Source organism: Nelumbo lutea, chromosome 6 (assembly GCF_056320005.1).
Source record: "Nelumbo lutea isolate HS-2025 chromosome 6, American lotus-T2T, whole genome shotgun sequence".
Taxonomy (NCBI): domain Eukaryota; kingdom Viridiplantae; phylum Streptophyta; class Magnoliopsida; order Proteales; family Nelumbonaceae; genus Nelumbo; species Nelumbo lutea.
In genome coordinates this window covers 62195627-62211017 of record NC_142689.1, presented here as the reverse complement: position 1 = coordinate 62211017, position 15391 = coordinate 62195627, and the positions used below count along the sequence as shown (strand labels likewise).

At 37.2% G+C, this 15391-nt stretch overlaps 2 protein-coding genes across 2 annotated transcripts; both read left to right on the top strand.

The window, feature by feature from the left end:
- Positions 1-1445: 1445 nt before the first annotated feature.
- LOC148849196 (putative transcription factor KAN4) lies at positions 1446-5002 on the top strand. Its single transcript, XM_088948463.1, has 6 exons — positions 1446-2578; positions 2735-2811; positions 3025-3061; positions 3346-3487; positions 4504-4612; positions 4732-5002. Exons 1-6 carry the CDS (start codon positions 2107-2109, stop codon positions 4897-4899), a joined length of 1005 nt encoding a protein of 334 aa, XP_088804589.1. The 5' UTR covers positions 1446-2106; the 3' UTR covers positions 4900-5002.
- Positions 5003-13823: 8821 nt separating this feature from the next.
- LOC148849195 (uncharacterized) lies at positions 13824-14846 on the top strand. Its single transcript, XM_088951394.1, has 2 exons — positions 13824-14013; positions 14119-14846. The coding sequence occupies exons 1-2, from the start codon at positions 13824-13826 to the stop codon at positions 14844-14846; spliced, it is 918 nt and encodes a 305-aa protein (XP_088807520.1).
- Positions 14847-15391: the final 545 nt, after the last annotated feature.

Below are 15391 nucleotides of genomic sequence, written 5' to 3'. Positions count from 1 at the left end.
CTACTGATGTCGATCTCTCACTCATGACTTCATGTTGCATTGAGAAAGGGATATTTTTATCTTGCAACTATTCTAACCTAAGTAATTTTCAAACAAAAAAAATTCTAATCTAAGTCCTCTAAATAAAAAAAATAAAATAAAATCTGAGTATTCTAGATTCAGTAAAGTAGAAATAGTAATGCATGTGTTGAAATCGAACCGGAGTAACCGAAATTGAACCGAAGCTGATTGGTTAATCGGTTGATCTGTTTGGTTTGTTGGTTTTTTATTATTTTTAATATTTATTATAGAAAAATCTATAAATATATAATAAAATATTAGAAATATATATAATATTATAATTTAAATAATAATAATATATTATATATTATAAATATACATATATATAGTACACATTTATTAATTTATAATGTATAGAAAATATAAAATATATATAATATAAATATACATAATATATATAAATATATGCATATCAGTCAGTTCAGTTGACTGCCTGTTTTCTATTTTGATTAATTAAAACCGAACCAATACCTTCATTTTTTTTAAATATTGAACCGAAATTAAACCCATCAGTTTTGTTAACCAAATTTTTGGTTTGGTTTCTATCGATTCAATTTTTCAGTTTTCTTTGCTCATCCCTAAAAGAGAAGAAATATTAGGGAAATGTCCATGTAGGCCTACTTTTCCGGTCTAATTCCAATTTTGGGACACCCAACCTCAAACCTGCAATATAATACCATTATTGTATCTCTTAATATCTAATTATGAATAGCTAACTTAGAAAATAATACAATTTCAAAAGTATAAAAATCAACATGCAACAGGATCTTTCATTTTTTAATGTAGAAAATAATTATTATCTATATAATTTTTTAGATTATACATATATTACATCCAAGGATTAAAATATCGATATGTATTGATACTGTATCAATATGGTCAATACTTTTTTTTTTCTAATTTTACGATAACGTAAATGTCCCAGAGTAGATATGAGACCCTTTAATTCTTGATTACATCTAAATACACTATTTTTATTTCATATTTAAAAAAAAAATCACCATTTTTTCTTTATAACAAAGTAACAAACTGTACACAATGTATATGATCCATGTATATATTTAATCCTTGTTTACATCTAAATACACAATTTTTATTTCATATTAAAAATAAATTGACAATTTTTCTTCATAACAAAGTAACAAACTGTATACAATGTATATGATCCATGTATATATTTAATATGTTTGACGGGTCTATATTCCATTACCATTCTATAGTCATGAACTGGAATTAAATTTTAATTTTTAAAAGATTATGTTTTTGGCATATTAAAAGTTGACCGTCCCTGGAATGGAATTAAACTTCAAAGTTTGGACTAAATTGTAATTTACCGGTCCCGTCGTGTTGACGTTAGCTCAGCTGAGATGCTTTCTCAAATCCTTCCCTCAAGTTCAAGTATAGTCTGTTTTCTCGAATTCCAACCATTCCCGTTTCCTGCAGAACCACCATTTAATCCTTCCCCTCTTCCTTCATTCCCCGTTTATGCAAGATAAGGAAAAAAAATCCAGTCGCGTCTACTCTCTCTATCTCTCTCTGGGTCGTCTCTGATACCTCTGCTTCCTTAAAATACACCTCTTTTCCTCTTCACCGTCTTTTTCCTTCATCGCTTCATCCAAAATCTCTCTCCTTTCTTTCACCTTTTTTCTGCATTTCTATCCGACTAAAGACTCTCTGCAACTCTTTCAAATCTGTCTCGCCTCGCTTTGATGTTTATTAACCATAGAGAGGAGCTTACAAGAAAAGCCTATCTTTCTCTCTCTACCCTCTCTCACATTCTGAACATTCATGCAAATCATAAGCCACTCATGACATAATCACTACCTACTCCGTCTTCCTTTCTGGCTCTCTTTACATCCTTTGCTCCTTCCCTTCTTCAACCCCATTTCTCTCTTTCCTTCCATCTTTCTCATTCGTCTCATACCTTATTCCTTTTATCTTCCGTCACCCAAATCTCCCATTATTCACTCCATTTCTCGTTTTCTTGTCCGAACCTATTGAATCTTTGAATAATCTGAAGTTCTGAACCGGGTCTCTACCATTTTTATGTTCTCGAGCTCCCACTCTATGAGAACCGCGTTGCCTTTCCCAGATCTCTCCCTACAGATCAGCCCACCGGTAATTCCTGATTGTGAAGTTAAGGATATGAGCTATGATGGGTGGATGAAGAAAACACTTCACAGCGATAGGACCTCCAATACTGACTCTGGTAGTAGTGGGAGTGACGTAACCTATGAGCAAGGAGGCTTCCTGCACTTTGAGAGGGGTTATGATCTTCGAGGGTCTGAACCCACGTTGAGTCTAGGGTTTGAAACGGCAGCTCTAAATCCTCCACTCATGCAACCACCAAGCAATCTTCACTACCTCCAGCAACCTCAAATCTATGGTCGTGATTTTAAAAGAAATTCAAGAATGGTTAATGGAGGAAAAAGATGCGTTAGAGCTCCTAGAATGAGATGGACCACAACTTTGCACGCCCATTTCGTTCACGCAGTGGAACTCCTTGGTGGCCATGAAAGTAAGAAAACATACCAAGGAAGATGATAGCCAAAAACATTTGTTTCATATTTGATTTTAATTTTTTCTGTTTTGTTTTGTTTTGTTTTGTTATTCACCATAGAAATAGATTAGACTTCTTTTTATATTTCTTCTCGCCAATCTAATTGATTGACAGGAGCAACACCTAAATCAGTATTGGAGTTAATGAATGTGAAGGATCTAACTCTAGCTCATGTAAAGAGTCACTTGCAGGTGAGATCACTAGAAGCAATTCCGATGCTTTTGCACTTATCGATATTATTATAATTTCTATGGTTTCTCATTACACTATTGTTATTCTTAGGGTTTTTTAACAGTTGGGTGGGGTAACAAGGGGTAAAGACAAAAGAGCATCTAAGGAGTAATCTTAGCAATGTAGACTTTTTGTTCTAATTTTTTTTTTTTTTTCTGTGCGTGTTCATGCAGATGTATAGAACAGTGAAGAGCACTGACAAAGGAGCAGGTATTTGGATTTTCCCCCTGAAGAACCCTTCCTTTTTTTTTTTTTTCTAATTTTGCCTCTCATTCTATTATTTTCCCCCTCTTTCTGCTCCAAAATTTTATAATCTGAGGGTGGTCAGATCTTCTATTAGTATTTTTTTTATTGCTTCAACAGATCTTCTATTAGTAGATCCACTGTTATTATCTACAAAATGGTTAAGATTGGACTGGCTTTTGTCCGTTAATTATTTGATGTGTGTCTGATAAAGCACAAGCAATGGCTGTATATCTGATGAATTGCTGCAGGCCAAGGGCAGAGCGAGATGGGTTTGATTCAAAGATCAGAAGCCGTCGAAGTGGAAGGTGCCATATCATCGTGTGAGAGATCTGATCCAAATCCTTTATCTTATTCTCTCAACCCCTCCCCACCACCACCGAAATCTCCAAGGTGTGTGCACTATTATCACTTCTCCAGTTTTTATTTTTCCTATTTTCTCAATATGTTTCATGTCTGGCCTCCTCCTCCTCCTCCCCATCATCATAACGTTCTGGCACGGCTACAAATCAAGCATATACAAACAGCATTATGTCTGTGCTATTGTACAAACATATCTTAATGCCTATTATTTGGTGTAACGTTGCTTTTGTTTTTTTTTAAATTGTATATTGGGAGACTGATGGATAGAAAATATAGAGGATAGGTTCTCCTTTCAACAATATTTTGGGTGCATCGATATTGATGAAACTAGTCTCGTCTGGGTATGTATGGAGTTTACTTGCAAGAGCATTTAATGTTATTTGATGGCTGGAATTTGTTGACTCAAGGGACAGAAGAATTACACTTCAATTTCCAAGCTTTATAATTGATTAAAGACTAAAGACCCAGTTAATGTTGATCCATTTATTGAAACAAGTGATCTTGCGAAAGGAAAAAATGTACGTATAGCTGCAGGCTGCAGCGTATCCTTGAGGTTTATTTAATATGTCGATAACCTGTCTTATCAAAGTTGAGAAATTTCTTCCTGAATGGGATTAATACGTCAGAACCTGCTTATACTTATGTCACTCACATTAAAATGAGTTGAGAGCTGTCATGGCACTACTCAACCCTCTGTCGTCCAAGTGAAGCTCTTACATACAAATCATGGAGATCAAACAATTAATAAACAAGTGTCCAGTGATAGTGTTTGATACTTGAATAAATTTTAATGGTTAATTATACACAGAATACATATAAAATGATAAAATCAATGCACATTAAGTTTCAGAGAATGTGCCACCCAGAAGTTTAAGAAAAAGTAATGGCGATCTCTCCATTTTGCTGAATATCTCACTTACTAGCTAGCTATAGGTTTTGTCGTTAATCAATCTCATTTGGAGATGCTTTTTATTTCGTTTTCCTTTATAAATGCTTCCCCAGGAGTTGTTTAATTAACTAGACTGCCTCACTAAACTTTGGTGCAGAGGCTCATGGTCATCAATGGAGAAAAATGGTTGGAGCCCGTCAGCGAAAGAAAGTGGTTTAATGCCTTATCCTTTGAAACCAACGGACTTAACAAATGAGAAGAACCAGGTATGAATCGATTAATTGCTTCGACTTGCAAAATTACTGCTTTTTTATATATATTTATTCTTCCAACGTATCTGACTATCTTCTCTCTTCGATATTTTCTTTTTGAATCTAAAATATAGGTGGTCGGAGCAAACCTCTTCGCGTCGCAAAATGAAAGGGAGAAGTTGTATTTAAGCTCTTTGGAATCTTCAGATGTGCGGCCGAATCTAGAGTTCACCCTGGGAAGACAAAGTTGGCAAATGGACTACGCCGAACCTTCAAATGAATTAACCCTCCTCAAGTGTTAATTGTTTAAATACTATTAATACATATATTTTGTAATTTTGAGAGTGGAGAGAAAAGATAATTGATTTTCGAAATTAATGTTCATTCCCACTGATGATCAGCTTATGTTTATGTGGCCCTCAATGTGAATGTCACCGTTAGGGGTGGTGGTGGTGGTGGGGTGGCAGTGTTCTTCATATAAGTATTGTATAGCAGGAGAACAGAATCAGTGATGATGGAGAATTAGAGTAATAAGGGACACCAAATTCAGGAGCTATAATCCGAAAAAGAACATCATATCACATTGATCTCATGGTGTTGGCCCCATATCAGAGACCAGAGAGTGCACATTTTCCCCGAACTTTCGAAAGGAAAAATTTTCTTGACCACTTTGGAGCTCTTCCTGAGACAGTTGTCAATTGTCTGGTCATCGTCATCATTCTGTTTGGCCATGGGTGATGACCAAAGCCAATGGGTAGTACATACATTGGACGATCCAGACCAATAATTGTACATGGGCCATATGTAGGACAAGAATGCCTGGTACCCAACATTTTGTTCTTCGTAGCTTTTCATCATCACTCTCTCTCTCTCTCTCTGACGATGGGTGGTGGGCAGACGCAGAGGTTGTAATTCAGAGCTAGCTCCTCAAGTGTGGAAGTGGAACCACAACCTGCAGACTGCAGCTGCGCCTAGCCATCTTGGCATGCATATATATGGGGTAGGCTCACGCAGAGCAAAGGGGATGTTGCAGTGTCATTTCATGGGGTTGTGCCTAGGTCCACTACTGTCAATGAACTTTCACCTATAAGGTACTTTGGGGAAAGGGGGGAAGGGGAGGGGAGACAATTGGCTTCTCAAGTGGGAACACTAATTATACATAGATGATTCATAAACAACCTTTCTTTCTGCATGCGGTGTACCAGGGACCTATGGGCTATGGGTAGGGCCGTACATGAACCATGGCAGCTCTCAGTCTCTCACTACTCACTTCATTTCTGAAGGAGAGTTGGCTCCTAGGTTTTAGCTCATTTAGCTAAAGGAGATGATACAGTCCCCAATCCCAATTCTCAAGTGCATGAACTTTAATTTTGCTAGTTAAGCCAATTAAGCCAGAGCTTAGCACTTGGGGCTCATCATGGAGGAGCTCCAGGCTCCAGGCTCCACCCGAGACAGGGCTCATCAGCATGTTCATTAATTACACTTGTACTTGTGGGCAACACCCAATATGTAGTAGTGGGTCCAGCAAGTAACATTTGAGTTTCAGCTTTCAATTCAGAAGATGCTTTAGAGTGCATCAAATTATATATGAGCAGTATTTATCAAATCCTTTGGGCTACATAATCATTTTGTGGAAGGGTGCTGGAAGATTTCAAACTGCTGAAAAAACTTTGACCCATTCCTGTTGAAACAAATGGGGCGTTAGGATATCATTGCAAGATCTCAAGTCATACAAAAATATACAAAAAAATAAACCTTAATATTACGACATTTTTCATTTTTTGTATGTGGGTTGGGAATTAAGGAGGGAAATGAGGCGCTTTCATCCATCTCCTTATTTTTTATTTCCTGATATGCAGATTGTTATTAAGACTTAGGATCTGTTTGGTTTATAGTTGAAAAGGAATCAAAATCTTTGAAATTGGTCTATTCCTATAGTCTTTTGGTTCAGAAAAGAATCGATTGAATGGAAATTATTTGAATCAGTTGGAATGAGATTTTATTTCTAAAAAGAGGGGAGGCCATTCCCTCAAGCGAGAGTGGTGCAATGAGAATAAGATTCCAATTCTGCCCAATTAAACAATTGGAATCGGAATGGCCTCAAGTCCAAACCTCTATTCCTGAGAATCAAACAGGCCCTTAATTTCAGTAGAGGGTGATTACATTCTGATGAATGACATGGTGCCGATTTGTTTTAGACCTAACAAAAAGTTGTTTTGTAAAGAATTAAGAGGTGTTCACTAACATGAATGGTTTTGTTTTGTAAAGAATTGTTTTTTATCTATTGTTTTTACTTTATGATAATTAGACCTGACAAAAATTTGGCCCAACCTGCGAACCTGACCCAATTCAACCCGAAAAAACAGGGCTAGGGTCTCATATTTAGTTACCTGAATCCCAACCCAACTCAATCTGAAAAAAAAAATTGGGTTGGATTGGGTCATGAGTCAACCCACTGACCCGATTGTTAGGTCTAACTGGGACTATTTGTGTATTCTTAAAAGATTTCTCTTTCATCTTTACTATTTAGCTTTTACACTTTATCGTTTACTCTTTGAATTGTTGAATGTTCAAGTTTTTTTTTTTTATCTTATGTTTGTAATTCTTAAGATTAATTCCTTTAATTTTGATATTTTTCATGTATTTTTTCTTTATCTTATAAAATTTATGTTACTTTTAGGGATGACCCAAATTGATCCATGGGTCAACCCTAACCTGAACATTTAGGATTTGGGTCTAAAATTTGCTAACCCAACCCGAAATTCAATCTGGCCCAAAATCAACCCACAGTGTGTTGACCCAATCCAACCCAAACCCGACCCACCCAACCCAATTGTAAGGTCTAATGATAATTGTTTTTTTAGAAAAAGAAACAAAACCATTTACATTGGCAAACGCCTCCTTCCACTTAATCCAGTAAAAGATCTCACTCATTCCATGAAGGACACAAGAGGGTTTTTATTTTTTTAGAGGTCAAAAAGCTAACAAACAGGGACAGAGCGTCAAATTGGTCTATTATATTAATAATATAGGTGGGGATTAAATCTCCTTTAATTTTTTCTGCCACTATACTACTATATATAGACACATAAGTAAAGTTATATTAATAACGCTTAATTATTTTTTCAAGTTGATATACAAATTAAATATGTGTGCTTTGGTGGAGTGTAAGGATAAAGTAGTCCTAGAATGTGGATGGTGCCTTGGGTGTGGAGTGCTCAGGCATTGGAATAGTCTTTAGAGACCACCTAGAGGAGTTGTTTTGACGAGCCATTAGAGAAGAGAATTGGATCCTAAGATCACACAAGCTAAGACCTTCAAAGAGGGGCTTCAAATAGTGAGATCTTTGAATATTGAGCACATTAATATTGAAGGAGATGCATTGAAGGGGTCTACTTGTCATTCATCCCTCATGCAGGAATGACATATATAGCAGACTAGCAGTGTCTACGTGCAAAGAGTTGGACTTGGCCAAATTTCAGTTCAAATTAAAAACAAATATGGAGACTGTTCAGTCACAGGTTTTCAATTCAATTTTGTTATTAATTTCATCGTAGGATCAAATAGAGTTGGATTTAGAATTCTAAGCTGTGGCCAATTCTTCTTAAGGGTGTAGCTTGACTACAGGATTCTAAAGAAGGTTAAGTAAACTATTAGCTTTTCTTTCTCTAATCGCTTTAGTGGATTCCTTACAGACTTTACAGTGGCGAGCTTCTTTTCGGGTTCTCTCTTGCGTCTCTCTCCTCGATCTCATTTCTGGGATTTTTTTTTCCAATATCAAGTTAATTAGTATCAGAGCATTGTTCCATTTTTTGGAGTTCAAAGCTTGCAGTTTGAAGCCTTGAGTCATGATCAGTCCCATATCATGGTTCAGAGGATAAACATTCTCATGAAGATGAAAAAGAGAAGCAATGTCTAAAACACTATGACACTTAGGCCATGTTCGTTTTTTGAATAGTTACTTACCTGCGTAAATGCAGTTATTTGGGCAAGTTTTTTCTAGGAAACACTTACCCGGGTAAGTGCATTTACCCATGTTCTTTAATTTTTCATGTAAATAAGGTAATGACTATTTTAGACATAAAAATCCATTATTAAAAAGAGCATTTTTGTTCCATTCAAGTATTGGTAACTTCCCCCTATGTGGGAAATTTATTTACCCATTTAGAAGATGGGTATCAACAATAAACTTTCCCTCATCCCCACATAAATCTGAAAAAAGAACATGAGATTCTTGATCAATGAGAACCAAAATCCTAAAAAAAGAACACCCCCTTAAAACAAATATTTCAAAGCCAACATTCAAGAAAAATGATGCAACTAGTTCACGCCCCAACCAAATTCTTCTTGTCCAAACAAGATGTAGAATCTTTTGTCATTCGTTGGAACTTGAATGCAACACATGTAGAAGATGATGAATGACTCCAAAAAAGTATTTTTTTCATACACGATGCAATTCTCATGGAAAGATGTGCCACATTATTATGAAGTTATACAAATGTAGTGGCTACATGTATGGTAGAGAAGCTAACTCCGAAGACAGAGAAACACCCACATCCATACAAACTCTCTTCGCTTCATAAAATAAATGAGGTACAAGTAGATAAACAATGTTTAATTCAATTTTCCATTGGTAAGAATTACAAGGATGAAGTGAAGTGTAATATTGTTCCTATGGATGCTCGTTATTTACTTCTTGGACGCCCATGGCAATATGATAGAAGGATTAGTCATGATAGGTTCAAAAATACTTACACCTTTTTCAAGGATGCAATAAAGATTATCTTGGGCAAGGATTTAAATATCGATATGATATGTTTGATTCGATATGAGGCTTATTGTATCGGTATCGGCCAAAAGGCATATGGGATACGTTATGACACCCGTATCCCTTAAATCACCCGTATCGAAGTGATACGCATTCGTATCGAGCGATATACACCAATATAGAATGATACAGATCGACGAGTTTCTCGTGCGTTTGTTTGTAAATAATGCTATTGGAGTGTTTCAAACACTAATCACCCATTCTTAAAGCTTTATCCATGCCCTTGATCCACTAAGCCACCTTTCACCTTATGAAAATAAATAAAAACGCATTTTCTCAATTCTAGTGTCCACATGTCATGCGGACAAATAACATACGTTTGTGTTTAACAATTCCAGTAAAATAAAAATAATAATATTCAAAACTAGTATTTTATAAACTAATAGAATAAATAATTTCTTAAATTCACATTTATATCAAAAAATTGTTTAATCTCAAGCAATTTATATGAATAAAGATATTAATAGTAGAATAATTATTTTAGTACTTAATATTTATAAATTTGAACATGATATGTATCTTAAAATTTTATAAATCATTAATTAATATTTTAATTTGAACTAAATAAAAGTATATATATATATATTATTTATAAAAGTAAAAATATTATTTACAAAAACCTCGAGAATATAATATAAATTTAATTTGTCAAATCCATTAATCCATATTTATATCAAAAAATATTTTTTTATCTAAAAAATTATGGAAATAAAAATACTAATAATGGAATAATTATCTTAGTAGTTAAAAATTATGAATGTGCATATGACATGTATCTTAGAAAATTTAATATTTTTTATATACTTTAAGTTAATATTATATATTTTTATAAAATTTTAATTGATATTTTAATTACATTTTATAACGTGTTTATTGTTTACAAAAATAAAAATATTGTTAACTAAACATTTGAGAATTAATTTTTAGTTGACTTTCGGTTAATATTAAAAATTAAAAATAATAATTCACATATAATAGTTGCATTTGTTTTGTACCTTGAAATTCAATAGAAAATAACATAATAATAGCTTTGTGCATGTATTAATTTGTGTGTGTGTGTGTGTATATATATATGTTCCAGGATTCTCGATTGATGACTAATATAGTTTATAGTTGTTGCAATGCCAAAATGAAAGAAGACAGAGGTTTTGTTAGGAGAGAGAGAGTTCAGACTTGCTAACACAAATAATTATCACATCCTAGTCATAAGACACTACAACTACACATTGGAACATTGATTTGGAATTCAATACTCACAGAACTTTCCTCACACAGTTCTTGCATGAATACAGAGATGTTCTGTGAAGTTGTGAATAGCTCCCAATAAAAACATACAAATACAGAGATATTCCCAATGAATGGCTCCAAAAAGTTGTGAACACGGTGTAAGGACAGTTCTGTGAAGATTGAACCCATACTCCTCTCACCATGAATGGAAATATAAAATAGTAGTGATGTTACCTATATACGGTTGTAAGGTGTTGTGTGGCCAGTGTCTTGCGGTTAACAGATCTTGGTAGGAAGAGTATAGAACCAAGTATAAACAAATTTTGTATATTTGCATGCAATACATTAATTAGATGGTACGCCATATCTATCTATCTATCTATCTACCTACCTACCTATACTAAAATTAGGAAGTCTATCTTTTGTTCACTTTTTTTTTGAATTTTTTATTTTGTTTTATTCAATGTTATTTTTTCAAAGAACCAATAGATAAAGAAAAAGAGTTGATTTTTTAATGTCTAACCATATGGCACCATTATCCCCCACTTTCTCCTAAATTATGTATAATTCCTATTTATCCAATCCCCCACTTTTCATCAATATCAATCTAAATAAACTTTCAATGCAAAAATATAATAATTATTTAAATATTAAAATGAAATTATGTAACAAATTTAAAATATTTATTAAAAGCATAAAAAATAATAATAATAGATTTAATAATATTCAAATTACTAATAATTTTATATTTTTATGAAATCCATAAAGAAATTATGTAATAGAAATATAAATTATTTATGGATTGTTCAATTTAATAACAAAAAAAATATTTTAAATATTAAAAATATTAAAAAATGCAAATAATATATAATAAAATACTTAATAATATATAATACATTAAAATATATAAAACATAAATAATGAAAATATTTAAATATTTTAAAAATTATTTAAATATTTAAATAACAAAATATTTTAAATAATAAAATATATAACATAACTAAATTTTAAATAGTTAAAATAATAAAATTATGTAATAAATTTTAAAAAAATCCTAAAAATAGAAAAATGATTATAATAGATGTCATAATATTCAAATTAATAATAATTTCATATTTCGCAAAATTATGTAAGAATAGTGTTTGGGTCATGGCTGAGCTGGTCCTATGAGACACGTTGCCGCCCAGTCATCGCCTGACTACGTCGGCATAGCTCGGCCACACCAACATAGCTCAGCCATCTCGGCACAGCTTAGCCGAGCTACGCTATCATTCTGACTCCCATCTTATCCTTTCAGCCATGTAAGCTATACGTTAAATGGATGAGCACAACTACGGATAAAGAGGAGTAAGGAAGATGACTCCACTCAGGAATGGGACTCTATCCCGAATACCTCGACGACTGACCTCATCCCAACAACCCCAGAAGCCCACTCGGATCAGGACACGAATCTTTGGCTATAAAAAGGTACTCCATGCTCAAGTTAAGGGATCCAACTTTTGACGCCCATACTGCTATTCGGCTCAGACCAGCATCCCTGTAGCTCAGCCCAACCATCCATCCATCACCTCCTACTGACTTGAGCATCGGAATATCTACCCGGGGATAACTCCTCGGGTCTCTAACTTCTCCTTTCTTGATCACTGGTCTTGAAGCATGGCCTTGTCCTTGTAGCTCGGCCCTGCCCTACCAGCAAGGACTATCTGATTGCTTTCCTCAATTCGTGCACCACCTCAGATTGAGCAGCATTAGATTGGCGCCATTTGTGGGGCACACACAAAAAGCCTTTCTCGAAAATCCTTCCTTCCTCACCGCGCAATCAAGAAAGCGATCAAGATGCCCAAGAACTAGCCCAAATGATTAATAGGTCGATCCCCATCTTGGGAGTCTCGACAACGTAGCCCTCCGCATCAAGAAATTCCACAACCTCCACCCACAGTTGATCCTGTGCAGTTTCAAGCAATGCAAGAGAAGGTCAACAAGATCTTCGAAATGATGCAGAACCTATGATTTGTGGCACCGCCCAACAAGATCGTCCCCTCTCATGCCCCAATGCATACGAAGGATGATCCTCGCCTCGAGGACCCCAAAGCGCGTCGGACGGACAAGGGTGTAGCGCGACCCAACCAAGAAAAGCAAGATACAACAAAAAGGTTGCCCCCCTCTATCTGCTCTCACAGCAGGACACACCAAACCACACAGATCCCCGCCTAAGAAAGGCTCGGCAAATGAACGTCGCCTCGCGTGGTCTCTATCGCCGAGTCCAGCTCCATGAAAGACTGCACTGCGCGCCCTAAGAAAGAAAGGGCAACGCACACCGCAGCCCCGAACCATAGGAATAACAAGATTTGGGAACTCTGACAACGCTTGGAATAGCTGGAATGCAGCCAAGGATAGAGAAGCACGATGCCGGTTGTAGATCAGCCCGCGCAACCAGCTGCGCCAACTACCAAGGAAACCACCTTTCACTCAGGAGATTGTGGATGAGGTACCTCCTACAGGATGGTAGGCACCTCAGCTTGACAAGTACGACGGAAACACTAATCCCGCTGACCACATCGAGGCATTGAAGGCTCAGTTAACGTTGCACGGATCTTCCAAAGGCCTGATGTGCAAAGCCCTAGTGGCCACCACACAAGTCCAGCGCTAACCTAGTATTCCTCTCTGCCTCCACGCTCAATAGCATCATGGGAGCAGTTGGAAACTCAGTTTCGTGCACAATTCACAGCAAGTCAAAAGCTCTGGAAGACCTCGGCTAGCCTCATGTAGGTACAACAAAGGAAAGCTGAATCTATCAGGGACTACCTAGCGAGATTCAACAAAGAGGCACTACAGGTCAGAAACCTAAACCAGTCTATGATTGTCACCGCTATTCAACATAGCCTCTGCCCATCACCATTCAAGTTCTCCATCTCCAAGAACCCTCCGTAAACCCTGGCTGCACTGATGAGCCATGCGCAGAAGTACATCAATGTTGAAGAAGAGCAAACATAGCTACGGGACAAGGAAGAGAGGCCAGACAAGAAGATGAGAGATATTGAAGAGTGAAAGTCTGACAAATCAGACTGGGACCATAAGAGGCAAGACCATCGACTCGATCATAGACCACAAACACCCCTGCTGACCTATCGGAACTTCACGCCACTTAATATGTTGCGGTCTAAAGTCCTGATGCAAATCTGTGACCGCAATTACGTTCGTTGGCCCAAGAAGATGAAAACGCAAAGCAACAAAAGGAACCATGACAAGTATTGCGAGTTCCATAGAGATCATGGCCACGACATGGAGAACTGCTTCAACCTGCGCAACCACATCGAAGACCTAATCAGGCGTGGGTACCTCAACGGGTTCATCAACAAAAGTGAGAAGCTGACATATAAAAAATAGCACATGGAAAATGCTCGACCACTGTCCCGAGCCCCTCTTGCTGGTGTGATCCATATCATATAAGGAGGAATCACCGCAGGAGGGGAGAGTAGCCCAGGGCGCAAGAAGTATGTGCGATTGTGCAAGATCGACAACCGGGGGCACAAAAAGAAGCACAACCAATCTTTCACATTCACTGACGATGACCTCCAGGGGGTTCAGACCCCACATGATGACACCTTGTTAATCATAGCCGAGGTTGCCAACTTCGAGATACAGCGGATTTTGGTTGGTACAAGCTGCTCCGCTAATGTACTCTTTGAGGACGTATTTGAGAAGCTCGTAATCGATAAAGAGCGCCTCACCCCCGTCAACACTCCTCTAATGGGCTTCTCTGGGGAGTCCCTCCTGCCCATTAGGAGAATGACCCTTCCCCTATTAATCAGAGACAGTGAAATTACTGCGACGACCATGGTGGATTTCATTGTGGTTTGTTGCCCCTCTTCATATAACACCATCCTTGATGGGCCAACCCTTAATGCTCTACAGGCTATGGTCTCCACATTTTACCTCACCATGAAGTTCCCCACCAAATATGGCATAGGGGTAGCACGTGGGGACCAAAGAACTGTGCGGCAGTACTACATGCTCTCCTATCAAGGACCATGCCCGGTCGCAGAAACATTAATGGCAGAAGCCTATGACCTGCGTGACGAGGTGAGAACACAGTGCGACCAACTTGTTGAAGAGCTCATCCAGGTGCCGCTCAACGAAGAAGACCCCAAGAGGACAGTCCAGGTCGGCTCTCTTCTAGATGTCCACCTCTAGGAAGAACTTGTGCAGCTACTAAGGGATCACACTGACATGTTTGCTTTGTCAGCAATGGATATGTCGGGGATCGACCCCAAGGTCACCACACACCGCCTGAACGCCGACCCTCGCTACTGACCTATCAACCAAAGGAAGAGAAGCTTTGCTATAGAGCGGTGGCAAGTGATTGTTGATGAAGTGTAGAAGTTACTCGACGTCGGCTTCATCCGGGAAGTCAAATACTGCAATTGGCTAGTCAACGTGGTGATGGTGAAGAAGGCCAACGGGAAATGGAGGATATGCATCGACTTCACTGACCTAAACAAAGCTTGCCCCAAGGAAAATTTTCCCCTGCCAAGGATCGATTAGCTCATCGATGCAACGGTGGGGCATGAACTCCTGATCTTCATGGACGCATTCTCAGGGTACTCTCAGATTCGGAAGCACCCCGACAACCAGAAGAAGACGGCTTTCATCACCGACTGCAGCTTGTACTACTTCAAGGTGATGCCCTTCAGTCTCAAAAACGCCGGTGCCACTTATCAGCAGTTGGTGAATGAGGT

Coding starts and splice junctions, on each gene's coding strand:
- LOC148849196 (XM_088948463.1), top strand. CDS start 2,107: ATGTTCTCGAGCTCCCACTCTATGAGAACCGCGTTGCCTTTCCCAGAT. Junction 3,062..3,345: donor GAGCACTGACAAAGGAGCAG/GTATTTGGATTT, acceptor GAATTGCTGCAG/GCCAAGGGCAGAGCGAGATG. Junction 3,488..4,503: donor CCACCACCGAAATCTCCAAG/GTGTGTGCACTA, acceptor ACTTTGGTGCAG/AGGCTCATGGTCATCAATGG.
- LOC148849195 (XM_088951394.1), top strand. CDS start 13,824: ATGCAAATCTGTGACCGCAATTACGTTCGTTGGCCCAAGAAGATGAAA. Junction 14,014..14,118: donor CAACGGGTTCATCAACAAAA/GTGAGAAGCTGA, acceptor GAATCACCGCAG/GAGGGGAGAGTAGCCCAGGG.